Genomic DNA, 22,132 nt, shown 5'->3' with positions numbered 1-22,132 from the left:
CTTACTTAATCTGGTTGCTGCAGCAAATTGAGACGTGTAACTGGGCAAACTGGTCACAATGGTTATTGTAGCTTCCAAGATTTCTCTTAAGATATTGAAGGTCTCGGACTTGCCACTGTCATGGTAGATACATCAGGGGGAAGCCTAGGGAGAGACCAGTTTATCTGTTGTCTTTGGCTGCAGTGAGTTATGCCTTCTTTTCAGGTATACTCTTAGTTTTCTTTCAGGTAGTGTGGTAGATCAGTTAGAATAATAAACATGACTCCAGTATCTGTTCTGAGCTGGAAAAAGAGTGGTGTAGACATGGAAAATTCCCTGAGAAGCCAGAAACTTTATTTTGAATGATGATTTTAGTCATCTATCCAAACATACTTTTGTTTGGAACTTCAAACAAAAAGCATGAGGGATTGATTGCCTTATCTTCTAGAAGAAGATCCTTAAGGCCACAACAAGTAGAACAGAATAGCTAAGCATCTTGGTTATTATCTGGTCAGCTATGTATCTTTGACATGTCAGACTTTTGGAGTATCTGAAAATGGGACTTAAGTTTTTTTAGTGCTTTGTTTTTGAGAAATTAGACTTTTAAAAATTGCCCTAGAAACTCAAAGCTCTTAAAAACTTGACAAAATGGTTAGCGTTCTGTTTACTTGGCATTATTTCAAGAGATCACATCACAGATACAGACCTCAATGAGAGCTAGTTAGCATGCTGCCCATCGGGGCCCATTAGCATTACGGAGACCTAGACAACTTGGGTCTTGTCTCTCAGTGTTTATCTGCCAAAAGCATGACTGTATCCATCGCTTGGTTCTTTTCCAGATTGTCAGTGGCATAATCCATCATACCCAGGCCCCTAAACTGCTGAAACGATTGTTTCTGTTTTCCTACGCGACTGCAGCACAAAACCACACAGGTAAGCTTTCATCCGCAGGTAGGCAGGCCCCTTCCAGTTCCTACCTGCAACTTCTGGGAGAAAACCCATCCGTGGGTTTTGTTCCCCTCTTCTCTAGCTATGGGTCGCCTCTTGCTTGGGTGAGTCATTCAGATTTCTTTTAAAAAAAGGTTTCTATTTCTTTCCTGTGATCTTTGTTTCTTTAACTTATCTTTTAGGTTTGTTTGCTTTTTGTGAGGGATTATTTGTTTGTTGCTTATGAAAGAAAATCAATATATTATGATTGGGAATGTGAGGCTATAGAGAAGCAAAACTGAGACAAGTTTAAAATCACTCTGTCTGCCCCTGGATTCTGTTTTTCACTTTAATACACTTGGTTTCATTTCATGAGACCCTAAAAAATGTCTTGCATTCTAGAAAGTTTTTAAACAACCAGAACATGCCTTATAGCAAATGTTTGGGGGATGGGGAATGGAACAGTTGTACCTAAGAGAGCACATCAGAAAAGTAGTTTGGTTAGAAAACTTAAAATTCCAAATGTTTTCCATTCGATTCCCTGAAAAAGAGAGCGGTCTTTTAAGTAAGAAACTGTGGTCATCTGAATTAGCTATTAATAATGCCTAGCTTTGTACAGTGTTTCCACAGATGTCTGTCTTCTTCCTTCTCTGGATCTCTCCTCCTCCGTCTGTCCACTTGCTCTGTCCGTTCCTCTTTTTTTTTAAATTCCAAATTATTAACAGTATTTTAATTTTTTTCTTCCAGTTTTATTGAGATATAATTGACACATTACTGTATAAGTGTAAGGTGTACAGCATAATAATTTGATTTACATACATCTTGAAATGATGGCCACAGTAAGTTTAGTGAACATCCATCATCTCATATAAATATAATATTAAAGAAATAGAAAAAATTTTTTTCCTTGTGATGAGAACTCTTAGGATTGACTCCAACAGCTTTTGTGTATAACGTACAACAGTGTTAATTATATTTATCATGTTGTGCATTACCTTCCTATCTGCCCATTACTCTTAACGTGAAGTTGATGTTTACTCATCCTGAGTGCCATGTGCCTTTCATCAGGGAGGTGGCGTGTTAGTTTAACTGCATATATCATGCTTTCTGGAATGCAGAGTTGCTTTGTCACTAACTGCTCATTTGGTAAATGTTTACCGAACGCTTGCTGTGGGTCACGCACCCTGGGGATATGAACAGGACTAAATCCCTGCCCTCTAAGAGCTTCAAGTCAAACAGAGTGATGTGTCCTGTGGTGGGAGGGAACGACCACGCTGGGGGAGGGAGGGCTGTCAGAGGGCGAAGGCTGGTCCTGAACTGCTGGTGAAGGATGTGGAGTGGCCGGTAGGCACACAGGAGTATTTGAGGCAGCGGGACTGGCGTGTGCAGAGATGTAGATATCTGAGAGAGTAGCTTGCATTTGGGGGACTATGGTGATCTAGTAGAAAAGGTCTGTCCCACCTGAGTTCAAATCCTTGTCCAGCTGCCTAGTAGCTGTGTGATCCTGGGGATGGCACTTAACTCTTGGGCCTCTGTTTTCTCATTTCAAAAAATAGTGTTGTTAATGCTTCCCTTGAAGTGTTGTGAAAATTACAAATTGTTAAATGCATGGCACACAGGGTGCAGTCATTAAATGAGGGTTAATTGAGAGTGTAACTGCTTACTCAGGACAGATTATGCTCAGAGAGCTCCACTGACGTAAAATATACTTAGCACTACTATCAGGCCAACACAAAATTTGTTCCTTAATTCAGTAAGTTCATCTTTGTGAATGATCTTTTCACTGTAGCCATATGTATAAGTGCTGATTAGCTGGGTGCTGGCTGAAAACAGCTTGTTGCAATATGAGATATACAAAATACGACTTCTTTGTTGATTGCTGTAATTTACATAAACATTTATTGGGTCTACATTTGAAAATCATACTCTATTTTTAGGAATTCTGCCACTTCCTTATATCCTGATTCTTGGTCTGGACCCAGCACAGGACGGTTTCTCGGCTTCCCAGCATGTGTTGATCTGTGTGCCGAAACCCTTACCTTGACTGACCCTGGCAGTAAGATCCCACATGCTGCAGGGCAACTAAGCCCGCGCACCACAACTACTGAGCTCATTACCTTGTGGTGGCTTTTTGTTCCAGAAAGCCCAGGATATATAGCATCTTCTATTCTATCTGAATTCTAGCCTTCTTTTCTCCTTCCACCTCCATTTTTTTTGATGAGTAAAGGTTATAACTGATAGATGCGAGTTGATCAATTTGCTTTTTGATTGAGTAGGGGTTTCTAGAGGTGGGTGCTTTGCAGCCTGAACATCTTTCATTTTACTCAGGCTTAATAATTCACAAATGTACTTTGGCTAAAAGGTCCTAGGAGTATTGTTACTACTTATGTCCATGGGGGAATTTATTAATATTTGCATTTATTACTTTATGGAAATTTACTGCTGCCTGGGTTTGAATTCCATTTCTGCCATTGCCTAGCTCTGTGACCTTGGGCAAGTTAATTGGCCTTTCTGTGCCATATCTGTAAAATGGAGGAAATAGTATTACCTACCCTGTAGGGTTGTGAGGATTGAGTTATTATATGTTGTAATATGCTCAGGATAGTGCCTGGCGTACTAAGTGCTATGTGAGCTTAACTGTTGTTGTTGTTGTTGTTTTGTGGTACACGGGCCTCTCACTGTTGTGGCCTCTCCGGTTGCGGAGCACAGGCTCCAGACGCACAGGCTCAGTGGCCATGGCTCACGGGCCCAGCTGCTCCGCGGCACGTGGGATCTTCCCGGACCGGGGCACGAACCCGCATCTTCTGCATCAGCAGGCGGGCTCTCAACCACTGCGCCACCAGGGAAGCCCCTTAACTGTTGTTTTTTAATCATTATTTGTCTTATCATCCTTTGTACTATGATCTGTTTGTATTAAAAGGATTAGGTGGGGGTTTTATTAAACACTTTGTTTTTCCAGGAAGGCTTGCTTTGTTTTTTTGATATTTTTGTTTATTTTAAAAATTTGTTTATTTTTTTGGCTGTGTCGGGTCTTCATTGCGGCACACGGGCTTCTCTCTAGTTGTGGCACGCAGGCTCCAGAGCGTGTGGGCTCTGTAGTTTGTGGCACGTGGCCTCTCTCATTGAGGCGTGCGAGCTCAGTAGTTGTGGCGCGCGGGCTTAGTTGCCCCGTAGCATGTGGGATCTTAGTTTCCCAACCAGGGATCAAACCCATGTCCCCTGCATTGGAAAGTGGATTCTTTACCACTGGACCACCAGGGAGGTCCCAAGGCTTGTTTTTTTAAGATGTGCACAGGCTTGAATGAACTGATTTGTGTAAATGCCCAAGGGTTGGGCTTCCCTGGTGGCTCAGTGGTTGAGAGTCCGTCTGCCGATGCAGGGGACACGGGTTCGTGCCCCGGTCCGGGAGGATCCCACATGCCGCGGAGCGGCTGGGCCCATGAGCCATGGCCGCTGAGCCTGCGCGTCCGGAGCCTGTGCTCTGCAACCGGAGAGGCCACAACACTGAGAGGCCCACGTACCACACACACACAAAAAAAATACCCAAGGGTGTTTGGCACCCGTCACCCCCATCAAGCTGTTCTGTGGCTTGGGAGAGGACCAGGGACACACCTGCTGGGCTGCAAGAGTAGTGCTCCTGGGCACTTCCTCCTAGCAGGTAGCAGCAAGGTTAGGGACAGAAGTCCCCGTTACCATGATGTGGCCCTTGGCTTGCAGACCCTGACCTTCACCATAGCTGTCTGATTTGTTTCTAGCCCTCAGAAACCAGGTGTCACACTGAAAACGCCTCTTTTGGGCAGTGCATCTTCACACTGAAGGAGGCTTCACACTCAGCAATCTGGCATGCTGTTCAAATGAGTTTGCCATCTTATGCACACATTGGTAGGGCTAAAAATATTTTATTATTTTAGCATTTGTGCCAAGCCTGTCTTTTAGTGCTGCACAGGATCTTTTTATGTTATATAAATTATCTCATGGTCAGATGACTGAAAATGGAGCTATAAATTACTTTTGCACAGAATGGAACAAGAACAGCTGCTTTCGCCCAGCACAAAAGACAGAGCCTCACTCATAATTTTGGATGAATGACAGAAAAAAGGAACAAGGTTAGGATGAAGCAGTGAGTTCATTCTGTGGGGATAAAAATGGGCTTAGTGGAGGAAGTTGGGGCCCAAGGAGCCACTTTCACACCATTAAAATACCAGGGCTTCCCGACAAGATTTTACTGTCTTTCTCAATTTGTTTTGTTAGCTACTGACCCCAAGAACCATGCCGTAATGTTTGACACACTTCAGGACTGGTGTTGGGAGCTGGAGCGGACCAAAGGCAACATGAAGTACAAAGCAGTGAGTGTCAATGAAGGCTATAAAGTCTGTGAAAGGTAAGCTCTCAGTGTTGTGCTTTTCTTTTTGAACAGCTTTGTTGAGATTGAATTCACATGCCATACAATTCACCTGTTTGAAGTGTGTAGTGTTTTTTAGCACATACACAGGGTTGTGCAACCATCACTGCGGTCAATTTTAGAATATCTTCGTCATCCCCCAAATAACCCCTTACCCCTTAGTATTCACTCCCCATTCCCCCGCTCCCCACTGCCCCAGCCCTAGACAACCACTAACTACTTTCTGTCTCTATAGATTTGCCTATTCTTGGCATTTCACATAAATGGAACCATATAATACGTGGTCTTTGTGCCTGGCTTTTTTCACTTAACATAATGTTGTCAAGGCTCATCCATGTTTAGCATATATCAGGATTTCATTGTTTTATTACTCCTGAATAATATCCCATGATATGGATATACCATATTTTATCTATCCATTCATCAGTTGATGGACACTGGCTTCTTTTCACTTTTTAGCTACTATGAATATGATGCTACAAACATTAGTAGACAAGGTTTCATATGGACATGTATTTTCAGTTCTCTTGGGTATATTCCTAGGGGTGGAATTGGTGGGTCATATAGTAATTCTGCATTTAACCTTTTGAGGAACTGTCAGACTGTTTTCCATAGCCACTGAACCATTTTTACACTCCCATCAGCAACGTATGAGGGTTCCACTTTCTCCACATTGATACTGTGCTTTTTTAAGAAACCCTTAAAGTATCCCTTAAAACATTCAGAAGTGAATTTGTCTTTTCCTTCCCATTATTATATCTGTAATCTAAATGTAAAACTTCTAGAGGCATTTCTGAATTTATATCATATTTGCTTTCCTTTTATCAAGCGTTTTATTTATTCATTCAATAAACATTTTTTAAATATAAATTTATTTATTTATTTATTTTTGGCCGCATTGGGTCCTCGTTGCTACGCACGGGCCCCCTCTAGTTGCGGTGAGCGGGGGCCACTCTTTGTCACGGTGCGCGGGCTTCTCATTGCAGTGGCTTCTCTTGTTGTGGAGCACGGGCTCTAGGCGTGCAGGCTCAGTAGTTGTGGCACGTGGGCTCAGCAGTTGTGGCGCACAGGCTTAGTTGCTCCGCGGCAGGTGGGATCTTCCTGGACCAGGGCTCGAATCCGTGTCCCCTGCTTTGGCAGGCAGATTCCTAACCACTGCGCCACCAGGGAAGTCCCTCAATAAACATTTCTAAGGGTCTCCTATGTGCCTGACAGTGTCCTCGCTACTGAAGATAGAGCCTAAAAATCCCTGCCCTCATGGAGCTTTCGTTCTAGAGGAGGAAAATGATGATAGAATAAGTGAGTAATTATAGTGTATTAAGAGGTAATAAGTGCTATGGAGAAAAATAGATCAGGCCAGGGACTGGGGCGTGCTAGAGATGTTGGCAGGAGGGTTGGTCAGGCAGAGGGAACAGCAGGTGCAAAGGCCCTGAGGTGGAATCTTGTCTGGCTTGTGTGAGGAACAGCGAGGAGCCCAGGGGTTGGAGAGGAGTGAGCAGGGGACAGAGCAGTAGGAGGTGTGATCAGGGAGGAGAGGGCCGGCTGGGTGCTGATGGGCAGGGAGGGTTTCAGAATTTATAGTGCAGTGCGGAGGAGTTTGAGCAGAGGCGTGATGTGATCTCACCTACATTTTTAAAGGATGACTCTGTGTAATCCTTTTTTTGAAACTTGAATCTTACTGTTTTGGAACATAATCCTCACCGCCCTGCCAACAGTTTCAAAAAATTAGTATTTTCCTAGAGCATTTTGTACTTACGGTTCCGAGGGGCCTTTTCAGTAGATCAGTTTTTTTGGTTTTTTTTGGTTTTTTTGCGGTACGCGGCCCTCTCACTGTTGCGGCCTCTCCCGTTGCGGAGCACAGGCTCTGGACGTGCAGGCCCAGTGGCCATGGCTCACGGGCCCAGCTGCTCCGCAGCATGTGGGATCCTCCCGGACCGGGGCACGAACCCATGTCCCCTGCATCGGCAGGCGGACTCTCAACCACTGCGCCACCAGGAAAGCCCCAGTAGATCAGTTTTGATTTTGATCAGTCTCAGACACTTATAAGGTTAGCCCTCTCGTTACAGCACAAACTAGGGTGACAGTGGGGAGGGGCCTGCAGGGCAGGTGTCGGATCACACCCCCCATGCCCACGCTGCCCCTCCTCCCCTCTTTATAGTCACAAAGCTTGGAAAGGGAGAACAAGCGCTCAGTCAGGAGGAGGTCAGAAAGCCCTGGTCCTAGGAGGTGATATTTTGTAATGTGATGTTGACACTGATAGAAGGCATGCCCATTCCCAGGATCCTGCCACATACTGATTAAATTCATTGGTATTTGCATAGGTGTCAGCACATCAGAAATATACCAGGTAGAGAAGGTGGGTGTAGTGGGGTGTCAGGGGGTTCTAATTAGTGGTCAGGGGGGAGAATGGAGCCTCAGCGAGATTTTGCTGCTCAGCGCACTTGGTGCAGACACACTCCCCCTGGACTGCCCCAGCCATGCACTCGCCCCTGCGCTTCTGCCCCACAGGGATGATACAGGAAAAGCTGTGCTTTGTTTCTTACCTGGCACTGTGGTAGCTGCCTGCATGGTCTCCCCCACCCACTCTGGCCCGCGGCATCCATTCCTCCCCTGCTTCATTGGCTCCTTGCTGTTCATGGTAGAGAGGATAAAACTTCTAACAGGCCCTTCATGGCTTGCCTCATGCCTAACTCTCCAGCTTTGCGTGTACCCCTCCAGCCACCCTGAGTCCCTCCTGTGGGCCTTGCCTGTGCGGTCTGTCTAGGATGCTCCTTTTGCGTCCAGCTTTACTAGTGAGTTACCTCCACTTCATCGGTCAGATCTCTGCCCAGGTGTCTCTTTTAGGGAGTCTTCCCAAGACTAGATGAGGTCTCCTGTGAGAGCTTTCATTGCACTGTGCCTCTCTCCTTAGCACCTCTTCCGATCGTGAGTTTATTCTTATCTGTATCACCATTTGGTTAATGTTTGTTTCTGCAGCCCATCAGTCCTGGGGAATCAAGGACACTGTTTTGGTTCATCTTTATATCCTCAGTACCAAGTATAGTGCCTGACTTATAAGACCCACTCAATAAATTGGGAACAGTGAATAATTAATGAAAGCCCCAGTGGTAAGAGAAGACCCCGGCCAGTTTGGATAAGAATAAGAAACTGAGTGTCTACTTTGCCTTCTCCTGAAAAGCCTTTCTTCGTGCCACCTCCCTGTGAAGGTATAAGAAGGTCCTCAACCCTGTAGGGAGTGTGTAACACAGGGGAACCTAGGAATTGATGCAGCCACAGGAAGACATTGCTGCTCTGGTGGTGTCGCTTTGGGGGTTCCCTCACCCTAACTGAGGTGGTGCCTAAGAGGATCATACAACCTTCCTTGAATAAGGTCAGCTTATATTTGGAGAGGCTGTTTACTGTGTATTCAAAACTCCTCCTGGTGACTAAAATGAGTGCTGTCCCAGGTGGGAGGGTCAGTTGCTTGTAGACATCGGGAGTCTCCCAGCAGAGCCTCCGTAGAACCACCTTGAGTTCACTGGGACAGGAGGGGACATCACAAACCTCCCCACTGGTGCAGAGCTGTCCCTCTCTTTGCAGCCTCCTTTCTTCAGTGACTGCATGGTACACACGCTAGTACACTGGGTTCTGACATTTTTTTCCCCGTTGGTGAAAGACTGTTTATAAGGCACAATTAACTTGTGAAATGTTCAACCACACTAGTAGAGGAAGACATGGAAACTTTTTAAAGCAGTGTGGCCCCATCCCAACTTTGTCGAATGAGCCTCTGGGGAAGGAGCTGAGAATCTGGTTTACACAAAGCCCACGGGCGACTCTCCTGTGAGGGCTGGGAAACAGTTGTCTGTTTGTAAGTTGTCATCTAAGGCGCTGCTTCTCATGGTTGACTGTGCAGCCCAGTCCCCTGGGGAGCTTGTGGAAGTGCAGATTCTGATCCTGCAGGCCGGGGCTGCTCTCCTTCTAAGTGTCCGTGTAATGCTGCTGTACACTTTGACTAGCAGGACCTTCTAGAACAACAGCTGTCATCCTGATTACACACCTGGAGAGCTTTGACACCTCTGATATTTCATAGTTCTGCGGTGGAGCCTGGACACCGGGAATGTTTAAATCTTCCTGTGTGATTTTAACAGGCAGCCTGAGTTTGAGAGTCATTGATCTGTGAAGAGGTTTTTGCTTCAGTGACAGCACCTGAAGAAGGGATAGTAAGCCCACCCACTCAAGCGGACGTGAAAGAAAGTATTCCAAGCACTTCGGAACCTCTAAATCCAAATAATTCTTCTACGTTTTAATGGTCTGAGGTATCTTAGCCTTGACCAGTTGTTCCCAAACCTGGTTTTACATCACAATATTATGGGAGCTTTGTTCCTTTTAATTACCTTTAAGATTTTTTTTTTTAAGTGGAAAATTTCAAGCAGTATAAAAGAAAAGAGAATTTGATGAATTCCTTTAACCCGTCACCCAGCTTCAACAGTTACTAACTCATGGCTAGTCTCTGTGCCTCTACCTACTCCAACCCTCCCCCTCCCCCGTCCTGCCCAACTATTTTGAAATAAATCCTAGAGCTCATCACATTTCATTCATAAATATTTAAGTTTTACATCTCTAAGAATGAAGGACTCTTTTTATAAACATAATCATAAAAGCATTATCACACCTTTCACATTTAACATTTGATTCCTTAATATCATTCAGTACCCAGTCAAGTGTTGAGATTTTTCCCATTGTTTTATAAATTCTCAAAACAATTTATTTTTCATCGTTTTATCTGTTTTATCATTAATCAAGATTCAGTGAGGGACTTCCCTGATGGCTCAGTGGTTAAGAATCCACCTGCCAATGCAGGGGACACGAGTTCAATCCTGGTCTGGAAAGGTCCCACATGTCGTGGAGCAACTAAGCCCGTGTGCCACAACTGCTGAGCCTGTGCTCTAGAGCCCGCGAGCCACAACTACTGAGCCCATGCGCTGTAACTACTGAAGCCCGCGTTCTCTAGGGCCCATGTGCCGCAGCTACTGAAGCCTGCGTGCCTACAGCCTGTGCTCCACAACAAGAGAAGCCACCACAATAAGAAGCCTGCCCACTGCAACGAAGAGTACCCCTTGCTCACCACAAGTAGAGAAAGCCCACGTGCAGCAACGAAGACCCAACGCAGCCAAAAAAAAAAAGATTCGATGAGATTGATATCTTGAAAACTGATAGGTTTCTTAAACTTCTTAATCTATAGAGTCTCACACTATTAGCTTTTTCTTGCAGTTTATTTGAAGAAACCAGGCCACTTGACTGATAGTTTCCTACAGTCTGGATTTTGATGAGTACATTGCCATGGTGATTTTATTCATGAGGAAACAGACCCAGAGAGGTGGGGTAACTTACCTAGGGTTACACAGAATCAGAGGCAGAGCTAGGATTTAGATTCCTGATTGATTTCGACAGAGACGGTTCATCTGCACTGGTTCTTCTTAAGAGGGAAATGTGGTCCATGTCATGACACTCTGCTTAACTTCCTGTGTTCATTGACGTTGAGCTTTCATATTTAATGAATTAACTCCAGCACTAAAACCGATGACATCTCTTTCTTCTAGGTTGCCAGCATACTTTGTTGTCCCCACCCCTCTTCCTGAGGAGGACGTGCCACGCTTCCATGGTCATGGCATACCAGTAAGTGCATCTGGAAACCCTAAATGCATGGCTTGCTCATTGGCCCATCCTGGCAGATTATCCTACTTAAAGCCCTTGGCTTTGGTATTAAAGAGTTTGTCCTCAGTCCAAGAGCAATCTAAAAATATCTTAGGGACTCCCTAGAGGAGTCTCTTTGATAATGAGGCTCCTGGGGTCAGAGTTCTAAAGTTTTCACAGATGCACTGGAGTTCTTAGCAGAGACATCTTTAAAGAGCTTTTGGGGGATTACAGGCCAGTCTGGTGTTGAAAGCCAGCCTAATTTAACACCTAAATTGTTTTGAGGCTGAGCCGACCCCGTAAGGGTAGTAGAGTTTAAGGTTCCTTTTGGCCCACACCATTAATCTTAAATGGGCATGGCCGAGTTTCCTCCCAGAGACAACATGGAGAGCTTGCTTAGTTTTCACAGAATAGACTGGGATGGGAGCCATATTTAGTGTGTCACTGATCAAAGAAAGCAAGACCCTGGCAGTTACTCCAGTTTCTGATTGGCAGTTGGGAGTTGCCAAGACTGCAGGGAATTGAGTACAGAATGAGAATTACAGACAAATGCTGTGCTATGCACATGGCTGGTTCACCAAAAAGGTCACTCCTGTAATGGGAGGTGAGATGTCTAAGCAGGGGTCACATGCCCGGAAGTGTATGCAGGCCAGGTGGGTAATGAGTGTGGTCCTTGCAATGAAGCAGAGACCCTCTGCCTGGATGAAGGGCTGGCTGCTCTTCTCTGCCGGCCCGTTTGTGCCATGTGGGAATACGGGCCTGCTTTTGCCAGATGTCCAGACTTCTCAGGAGAAATCAGAGACATGGATTTTTATGTGAGTTTTCCCGATCTCTAAATGTGTGCAGCTGTTCACAACTGATTCAGATGTTTAAAAAACATGTCTTTGGGCCAGAGTTGGTTCACTTGCCACCAGTGTGCCACCTTTGATTTAGAGCAGTGGTTCTCAAACTTTCCGGTCTCAGGACTCTTTACACTCTTAAAAAGCATTGAGGGTCTCAGAGTTTTTGTTTATGTGGTTGTATCTGTTGATATTTGCCATATTAGAAATTAAAACTGAAAAATTGCTTAATGTTTATTTTAGTAAAAAACCTGTTAACATAAAAATTTCTGTGAAAAATAACTATATTGTCCAAAACAAAAAAATAGAATAGTACTGTTTTACATTTTTGAAAATAGAAGGCAGCTACATTCTCACATCTTCTCACTTCCTTCAGTCTGTTGTGGTATATTGGGGTGTGGTTGAAGTACATGAAGAAAATCCAGCCTCACACAGATGTGTATTTGGGAAAGGGAGGAGTATTTAATAGCCTTTTCAGAGAATATGAAAATATTATTCTTTGACAGTATACCGAAAAATTGCTAAGTGGTGGTTTCATAAAGATTAATTGCAATAAGGAATCTGAAAACATAGTCAATGAACTTTTCATTCACTGCCAAATTAAAATCCATTGGTCTGTCTTGTACTTTGAATGGGTCTTAAAACATGCATGATTTAGGGCTTCCCTGGTGGTGCAGTGGTTGAGAGTCCGCCTGCCGATGCAGGGGACACGGGTTCGTGCCCCGGTCCAGGAAGATCCCACATGCCGTGGAGCAGCTAGGCCCGTGAGCCATGGCCGCTAAGCCTGTGCGTCCGTAGCCTGTGCTCCGCAACGGGAGAGGCCACAACAGTGAGAGGCCCGCGTACCGCGAAAAAAAAAAAAACATGCATGATTTAAAAACATAATACATTGGTCGTTTAGAAAGTATTAGCTCACTAGGTTATACAGGTCATACAAATTTTTTTTTTAATAAATTTATTTATTTTTATTTTTGGCTGCGTTGGGTCTTCGTTGCTGCGCACGGGCTTTCTCTAGTCGCGGTGAGCGGGGGCTACTCTTTGTTACAGTGCACAGGCTTCTCATTGCAGTGGCTTCTCTTGTTGCTGAGCACGGGCTCTAGGTGCGCGGGCTTCAGTAGTTGTGGTACGTGGGCTCAGTTGTTGTGGCTCGCAGGCTCTAGAGCACAGGCTCAGTAGTTGTGGCACACGGGCTTAGTTGCTCCGCGGCATGTGGGATCTTCCCGGACCAGGGCTCGAACCCGTGTCCCCTGCATTGGCAGGCAGATTCTTAACCACTGCGCCACCAGGGAAGTCCCAGGCCATCCAAATATTGACATGCTTTCTTAGATAAAAATCACGTTTGTTAATATCATCCCTGTCTCATCAGGAAAGTCTTTAAATATTTGGAATTTGTCCAGCTAAAAAGGCAGAGACTAGTTTTACAAAATTCTAATTTTTGCTTGAAAGTTCAACTTTTATCATTGGCAACAAATTGTCAGTTGTTGTCCTTAAGGGGATAGGCTCGCTTCATTCTTGTTTTTTGTTTTTTTTTTTCCTAAAGAATGAATGTCTGCCAGATACCAAAGTCTGAACACCCGTAGTTTGTCTGTCATTCACTCTTTCAGTTACAAGAATACAGCAGGTAGCTCAGCTCTCCAGTCAGTCTCATAGGTGCTTTTCCCTGAGACAAACACCTCCATGCTTTGTTTCCACTCCATCACACAGAATATAAAAAATATTAGTATTAAATGTAATGATCAAGATTAATATAATTCATAATGTTTAGTTCTTCATTATGGACATTCTGAAGTGAAACAATTATTTTTCTTCAAGTTTGTGGCAGTGAAGAATACAGTGGTGACCAGTGCTGTTGGTAGCAATACCTTGGTTGGTACCAAGGCACCAGCAGTTGTAACACTATCAGTGCCAATGTCAACACAGTGAAAAAGACAAATTATATCTTAGTAATATTCTCAGGCCACCTGTAAGGGAGGGTCTTGGGATCTGTAGACAACATTTTGAGAATGTTTTAGAAGAATAAACATGAGGGTCTTCATCCGTCAGCCTTTCATAGATGACTCTAGGAGAAGGGGTATGCTCTGTGGGAAGAAACCAAGATGAATTGTCTACACACTTGGGAACAGGCTGCTTCTCCATCCAGCATTATATGAAATTTCACTACTCTGTTCTAGCCAGGCCTTGGGGCTGAGAAGTAGAAACTGTCCTGAGAAGATCTGTCCTGAGGAGTCAGCAACAGAACTTTGATAGAAACTGTAGAAAGGCATTCTCATTTTATTAGATCAGCCTTAATTATGTGTCCTGAAAGTCGTAGTGGAGCTTGTGATGCATGGACAGTGGAAAAATATTACACAAAATGGAGTTTACACATTACACATTCACAGCTCTCAATACACATCATGTAAAATTTACCACTGGTGACAGTGAATATGTTCACAATGTTGTAACAGCCGTTATCGCTAGTCCGAGAACGTTTCTGTATCTCTGCTTTTTCACCCTGACTTTTCATCTAGTCTGGTCTTTCCTGCCTCCACTTAACTCCTGTTCGGGGAAGACCTGAATCATTTGTGATTTCAGTCATACCCTTGCGCCATTCTAGAGACTGTGGCCTCCTGGACCCTCTGCTGTACTCCAGTCCTGAGTATTTATGCTTTTGCTGCGGAGCTAGTGAACATAGCTACAGATTGTTCAGACCAAACAGCAGAGCGTTTTAATGGGATACGTGAAAACTGTTACCTTGCTTCACTTGGGCCCCTGTTCTGCTCAGCGGCCTGTCAGTGAACTCCCTCTGGTTCCTGTGTCGCTCTCCCCTGGGGCCAGGGTAGCCATTTTTTCATGCTCTTTAAGTTGGCGATCCCACCCTTAACTCTCTTACTGTCATCGACCACCTTTCCCTTAGTCCCGAGGGGTCTTGGAGAGCGAGCGACAAGACCTCCCTCCTCCTCCTGTGGTCTCTCTGTGCTCCTTCATCTCCGACCCAGACCTCTGCCCGGGCTCTTGATCTCCTCTGCCCTGGATTTGTCTTCCGTCGCTCTGCCCCTTCCGCGTGTATCTCCGGAGATTCTGCTCTCTTGAAGGCATTCTCAAGTCTCCCTCACCTGAAGAAGCCCTTCCTTAACAGTTGAGCGCGGGCTTGTTCTCCTTGCCTGCACTGCCTGTACTTCAGGACTGTACTGATTCTCTCTGCTTGCCTCTACCCCCTTTCCTCTTGCAGCAGGGCTTCTGCCCGCCCCCACTCTGCTGTTGACGCTCAGAGTCACTGAGCCGGGGTGGCCCCCGTTCTCCACACCGTCAGTCACTGTAGTTCTGGGTGAACCGCTCCCCCCCCCCGCCTTTTTTGCCTTTTAAATTCCTATCTTGGCTTTGGAAACACGATGCTGTCTTGGTCCTCTTACCTCCTTAGTGGTTCCTTTCCTTCTTTCTTACGCTGCTTTCTAGCCTCCAATTGTAGAGGTTCCCCTAAAGCTCTTTGGCTCTATTAAGAGAGACACCTTAAGATGTACCAAATAATGTACAAGCTATTAGGTATAAAATAAGCTGCAAGGGTATATTGAACACCATGGATAATATAGCCAACGTTTTATAGTAACTATAAATGGAGTATAAGCTTTAAAAATTGTGACTCACTATATCGTACACCTGTAACTTATATGATACATCAGCTATACTTCAATTTAAAAAAGACCAAAAAAAAATGATCTACCAAATAAACAGGATTATCACACTGATTCTTGTGTGTTGTCAAGTCATTCTTACTAAGAACCCTGTGGCTCTTTCTCAGACAGAAATTGTACATATTACAATAGGAGAAGACATATGTCTTTTGCTAAATTCCTGTGAGAAGTCTCTCTCTGACCAAGAATTTTGCTTGTTTTCTATTTACTGTTTCAAACAGCAAATGTAAGGGAATTGTCCCTTTGTGCCTCAGCTGGGAGGTGACAGTTGAGCCCCAAATAGGAAATGAGCTGTGGTTGAATGTCACCAAGAGCAGATTCTTTCTGCCCCAGGAGAGGAGATAAAAAGGCTTAAGAACACCTAACTTCCTAGAACGTGTCACGAGTCATGGCTAAGAGTGTCCCCCCCACCTCAGAGTGAACTGCACCCACCAGGGGGCAGGAGTGCCTGGGCGGGACGTTGGAAAAGGGGGTAAGAGGGAAGCAAGGGGCCCGCTGATTTGTCTCACTGTTCCAACACTTCCATCTCGTTAGGAGCTTACAGAGTTGGTACTCTTTGGGCAGCTCCTGAAGCAGTTCTGCGTCCCTCTGGCCTCGCTCCGGGGTGGGCTCACGTCTCTTCCACTGAAGCTGGCAGGCAGCTCCTGTGTCCAGAGCTGCAGTCCTGCCTTCTTCTCCTAAGTCATAATCCTCATCTTGGGAGTCTCCTCAGGATCTTCACACAGATGTCCTGAGGGCCCTAGGCACCCAGCACACCCAATACTGATTCATCATTTTCCCCTGATACCCCAAACCGGTTCCCCTTTCTGACTTTCTAAGCGTAGTGCAGAATATCGCCTGGGTTTGCTGATCTCTGATCTCCAGCCCAGGATGCTGCTGGCACACCAGTGTGTGGTCTGTACGGTGCAGATGACTGGCAAGAGGGGACCTCTCTGGGCAGCTGAAATCCTCCTGGTCTGCCTTTGAGCCAGGGCCCGAAGGCTTGGTCAGCAGAGCAGTGCTGGGCTTTCGCCACCGTTGAACCCTTAACCAGACCTTTATACGGGGCACAAAATCCACAGCCGTACTCCCCGGCCCCAACCAATCTTCCCCTCTTCTCCATTCCAGGCTCTCCTGGCAGATTACTTTGCCCCCAAGTCAGTTCTAATCTCCTTGTGTTCCTATACAGCAGAGCAAACAAATGAAACTCCCCCTGTATCCAGAAAAATGCTTAAACACTTGAATCTGTCACTTACGGGCATTCATATGATTTCTTTCTCTGTTGCCGTCCCTTTGTTGTTCATTGAAATTCCCTTCTCCTGTGGTTTACCACATTCTACTTCCTATTATATTTGCAAATTTATTTCCCCTTTTAGGATGTAAGCACCTTGAAGGTAGACAAAGTACCTTAGCCCTCTTTCCATCCTCTCACAACCTAATTCAGTGCCTTGCATGTACAAGTTTCTTACCAACGTATGTTGAATAACCAACTTCCCATGCTTTCTTGTGTGGACTTTCTCTAATGGTGGGAGCTGCCCCCTTTTGGCCATCCAAGTGGAGCACGGCCTTGAGAAGTCACTGCTGCACTGACTGTGCAACTTGGGGAAGTTATTCGGTCTCTCCAAGCCTCAGTTTCTTGTCGTTAGTGGGGATAATACTTATACCTGTCTCAGAGTGTGACTGTGAGAATTAAATGACTTAATTCATGTAAAATCCTGAGATAATGAGCTGCACTCCAGTGATAGCTTCTATCCTAATAATCCTAATAATAATAATGATGATGGTGTTGTCGTTTTTATCATCATCATCCAGGTTCCCAGCACTAAAGCCAAGTCAAAAGGTGTATGTTAGGGCTTCCCTGGTGGCGCAGTGGTTGAGAGTCCGCCTGCCGGTGCAGGGGACACGGGTTCGTGCCCCGGTCCGGGAAGATCCCACATGCCGCGGAGTGGCTGGGCCCGTGAGCCATGGCCGCTGAGCCTGCACGTCCGGAGCCTGTGCTCCGCAGCGGGAGAGGCCACAACAGTGAGAGGCCCGCGTACCGCAAAAAAAAAAAAAAAAAGGTGTATGTTAGACTATAAGTGAGTCTGAGTGTGATCACCTAGACCTGAGTTTCTGTTGTTGTTGTCTTTAAGACTAAATCAGCCTTCTTCATTATGAGTATAACACATTTATTCCTTGGCATAACAAAGTTGAATATATTCAGCTGTTTCATATTGAAGGTGTACCTTTCCCTGTATGAATTCAAATGCTAAGCTTACCTGTCCTCTGTTAGGTGGTTTACATTACATCTGGAAAACCTTTATTCCCCTTTGCAGATATGGTGTTGGTCCTGCCACAGCGGATGTGCCCTTTTGAAAATGTCAGCACTGCCCAAAGAACAGGATGATGGCGTTTTACAAATCCAAAAGAACTTCTTGGATGGGTCGGTACTGTTGTACATTTTGTTATCGTTTAGTGAGCTCAGTTTTTGTTTTCCGAGAAGCAGGGAACAGTTCTTGGTAGTTGGTCCATTTCAATTTACCTGCTGATAAAGCACTTAGTGCTGGGGATACAGTTTAGAGTGGTCGCCTTTAATTTGAAAGGAGTCAGTGTAACATAATCATGAAGCACCTCAGCTGCATTGTTTTTAGAGATGCACGCTGAAGCATTTAGGGGGAAGTGGCATGATTTCTGTAATGTTGACAGCTGTCAAATCTAGGTCAAGGTATACGTCACTGTTATTCTTTTCTGCTTTTCTGCATGTTTGAAAATTTTCAAAATTAAAAGTTTAAAAAAAAAACTAAACTGGATGAATAAAAAACAGAAAAGGAGTAGACTTTGGAGTTAAATTGCCTCAGGTGATAAACTTCGTCATCTTGGGCCGGGTGGCTCTGCCCCTTGTTCCTGCATCCCCACCTCTGCTGGCTGGGAGCGGCGGCGGGCAGTAGTTGCCTCGTTGGGGAGGATTCAGTGGGAGCTCTTCACACAGATCTGGGCGCCCAGGAAGTGCTCAGGAAAAATGAACTCTTTCTAACTCATGCCTGCTCTTCTAATCTCTTGTTACTTTTTGTTACCTAGAATTTATAAGACCATCCACAGGCCACCCTATGAAATTGTTAAAACTGAAGACCTGTCAAGCAACTTCCTATCCCTGCAGGAAATCCAGACGGCCTACTCTAAATTTAAACAGCTGTTTCTGATAGGTGAGAAGAATGCCGAGCAAAAACTTTCTGTCAGATGGGGAAAGACATGCCGTGTGGATCAGGTGAAAGTCGGTGCCATTTCCCTGGGTTCCTCATGGCTGTACACAGAGGTTCCCGGCCGTGAGGGCTGGTGTCACGGAGTGGAGGGGCCAGTCACCACGGGGCCAGCTGCCCTCGATACACTTGCTGCCACCATTTTGCTCCAGGCTCTTGCCCCACTGCCCCTTCTCAGGGCAGTGAACACAGAGCCACCATCCTCCTCTCTTCCTTCCCCAGTGGTGAGCGTTGAGCTTCTCCCTTAAAAGTTGTAGAACTGTGCAATACCTGTATTCACCGGCTATTTTGTAAAGTGAATCATCTGTTTGTTTTCCTTAGTGGCTTATTAAATGGACTCCTCCCTCACCAAGTGGAAATATTTTATTTTTTTCCAATTAAGCATATATATATATATATTTTTACAGTGTAAAAAACATTCAGTTAATCTGAAATGTGCAAAGTAGAAAATGAAATATGCCCATCCTAGCCACCACCACTTCCCTGCCCAGGCTGGCCAGTGTGAACAGTTCAGAACTTGAATCAGATTTAATCAGAGTCAGTCACCTGTTGATTCTCTTCACTCTTGAATGAGTGTTTACCCTCTGAGATTTGTCACACTTACAGGTAGCTTTTCCTAACTTTGACTTTTCAGCCTAGTGGTCTGATTTAGGATTTATTCATTCATTCAGTCAGCATTTGCTGAATTTCCATTATACACACTAACTATGCTAGGCGTTGGAGATAAAGATGAACATGACACCAAGGGAGACAAGTGTGTACCTCTAATTAGAACACACTGTGCTGTGTGTTATAAAATAGGTTTATAAAAAGCAGACACCTGGCGGAGAAGTAAGAAATCGCACTAGTTGATCCAGGACTGTGATTCTCCACTTCTGTTTTCACCATCCAGTACTTGCAGGGGTATCTGCCTTCTCATTGATTTGAGTTTGCAACTCTGACGTGCAGTAGACTCCTGTAAAATGCAGGGCTTCTGTATCAAGGTGGGTTGGGAGGATTGTGTCTGGCGTGCAAGGTAAACGTGTGTGTTTAGGATTCCAGCAGAAGCTAGCTCTTCCCTCAGGCCTCCTTGGCATTAGGACGTGGCCTGTTGCATCTTCCTCTTCTAAGAGCAGCAGCCTGGATGTCGACTCTGTCTGCCTAAAGCATGTTACTCTCCTTGTTGAGTTACAGGGTGGACTGTGGCTTAGTATACAGATTGTAGGGCACTTTTTACTTGAGCAATGAAAGTCTATTTTTGACTACCACACCATTCCAGGGGTTTACAATTCAAAAACAATTTCAGCTGAAGGTTTGAAATGCTGGATTCTCAGCCTAGTCTGGGGCAGCGCCTCTGAACAGCACAGGTTTTACAGCAGAGGCACAGCAGCAAACAGTGCCTGACTTCTTTACTCTTCTTCTTTTTTTCAGATAATAGTACCGAATTTTGGGACACAGATATAAAATGGTTTTCCCTGCTGGAAAGTAGCAGCTGGCTTGACATAATCAGGTATTTCAAGGCGTTGTTTTGCTCATGAATTACACAGTTCTCTAAGCCAAAGTAGTAGAGCAGGACTTCCCTGGTGGCGCAGTGGTTAAGAATCCGCCTGCCAATGCAGGGGACACGGGTTCAAGAAGATCCCACATGCCGCGGAGCAACTAAGCCCATGCGCCACAGCTACTGAGCCTTCACTCTAGAGCCCACGAGCCACAACTACTGAAGCCTGCGCGCCTAGAACCCGTGCTCTGCAACAAGAGAAGCCACTGCAGTGAGAAGCCTGCGCACCGCAGCAAAAAGTAGCCCCCACTCGCCGCAATTGGAGAAAGCCCACGCTCAGCAACGAAGACCCAACGCGGCCAGAAATTTAAAAAAAGTAGTAAAGCAACCTGACAAATAATTTAACTGTTTTCTATTTCACGGTTAAATATTCTTAGATCACATATTCTGTTCAGGGCTCAGCTGGATTTTACATTCATTATTTATTATTTCTGTGCACATCTGATAAGAATTTACAGACATGCTACCTGCCCATACAGAGATCTGCTCCCTAGACTATAGACTAGGGATGGGAAGCCTACAAAAAGGGGACGTGGCAACCCAGCGTTCTAATTGAGCAGCAGCGCTCACCCCCAGGGAGGAATCTGGGGATTGAGAAGGGGAGGGATGCTGAGTTTCTGGGTTTGTTTTTGTTTTTGGCCGAGACCAGGGATGGAACCCACACCCTTGCAGTGAAAGTGCGGAGTCCTAACCACTAGACCTCCAGGGAATTCCCCGGGTGCTTAGTTTTTACTGAATACCTTTTTAGAAGAATTCTGTATCTTATATGTCTCTTACCTATTAAAATTTTTTTTACTGTCATTAATGCCAATTAGTTATTTTTCATTTCGGAGTTAAGTAGAGATTCCGAGAGAACAGAATTTTATTCCCTTTCTTACTTCCCATTTTGAATAGCTTCTGTCTGTTGCCCTTAAGTAGAGGAGAGGGCAAAGGGAGGCGCAAAACAGAAATGATGACAGGGTGAGAGCAGGGGAGAGAACAGCTCCGAAGAGAAGACTCCTCCCTTCCACCTAGCTCGGCATCCTCTCTCACATCTGCCTGGGAGTTTGTGCAAAGGAGCCTCAGGCCTCCAAAAACTTTTTAACAAATAGGTTTTGAGGAGCCTGCTGCATGTCCTTAATTTGAATATATAATTGCAAGTATTGTGATGAATGTTATAAAATAAAAGGACCTTTCCTTCCGTGGGGTGGGTAGAGGTGAGTGTCCCTAAGCCGGTGAAGAGCCCAGGGAGGCGCCACTGCTGCAGGGTTACCAGTGCAGAAGGCAGAGCTGCTGGCAGCGGCAACAGTCTCAAACGGAGCTGCGTCGAGAGAGACAAAGGGGTTTCAGGGCACACTGGGCCTTTCCAGCCACACCAACACATTTAGCCCATGACCTTGAGTTAACAAAACGCTCCAGATGTGGGCGTTTCTGGGTCTTACTGGGACTCACCAACACACTCAGATACGAATTTGCAGTAAGTATTTCTAGTTTAGGAATCACGTAGCAACGTTTTTATATCCATTTTGGAAATCCCTTCTGAAAATTTTAAGTTTCTAATAAGCAGATGAGTGTCTTGCAGTATCTGGATAGCATGAATGATAATTTGTTTCTTTTTGGAGATCTTCAGCATGAAACAGTAAATGAGATAGAAAACTGAAGATCACGTCAGATGCCTCTAAATTTCTTATTGTTCATGATACTAAGCTCAGGAACTAATATCTGTTTTTCTTGCCTCTCTCCTATGTAGACGCTGCCTGAAAAAAGCAATAGAGATTATAGAATGTCTAGAAGCGCAAAACATGAACGTTCTTCTTTTAGGTAATATATTTAAAGCACAAAGGGTGGTTTCCTTTTTCCTTTACTTGGGATTCTGTTTCTGTATATAGAGATTTATGTAAGTGGAATTG

General features: G+C 45.0%; 1 protein-coding gene across 7 annotated transcripts in view; it reads left to right on the top strand.

Annotated features, from left to right (window-relative positions):
• The window catches only part of MTMR12 (myotubularin related protein 12), a 79,871-nt gene that overhangs the window by 31,665 nt on the left and 26,074 nt on the right, over positions 1-22,132 (top strand). For all 7 annotated transcript variants that reach the window (XM_089908739.1, XM_089908738.1, XM_022599876.2 and 4 more), the window contains exons 6-12: positions 819-912; positions 5,158-5,287; positions 10,888-10,963; positions 17,786-17,892; positions 18,528-18,652; positions 20,117-20,195; positions 21,973-22,043. In XM_089908739.1, the coding sequence (XP_089764865.1) occupies positions 819-912; positions 5,158-5,287; positions 10,888-10,963; positions 17,786-17,892; positions 18,528-18,652; positions 20,117-20,195; positions 21,973-22,043 (682 nt within the window). The remainder of the gene's footprint in view (positions 1-818; positions 913-5,157; positions 5,288-10,887; positions 10,964-17,785; positions 17,893-18,527; positions 18,653-20,116; positions 20,196-21,972; positions 22,044-22,132) is intronic.

The sequence above is a fragment of the Delphinapterus leucas genome, chromosome 3, assembly GCF_059928025.1.
Source record: "Delphinapterus leucas isolate spDelLeu-1000000601 "Yukka" chromosome 3, BTC_Dleu_Yukka2, whole genome shotgun sequence".
In the NCBI taxonomy this organism is placed as follows: domain Eukaryota; kingdom Metazoa; phylum Chordata; class Mammalia; order Artiodactyla; family Monodontidae; genus Delphinapterus; species Delphinapterus leucas.
The sequence above is the reverse complement of the archived record's forward strand: the minus strand, read 5'-3'. Positions and strand labels throughout refer to the sequence as shown.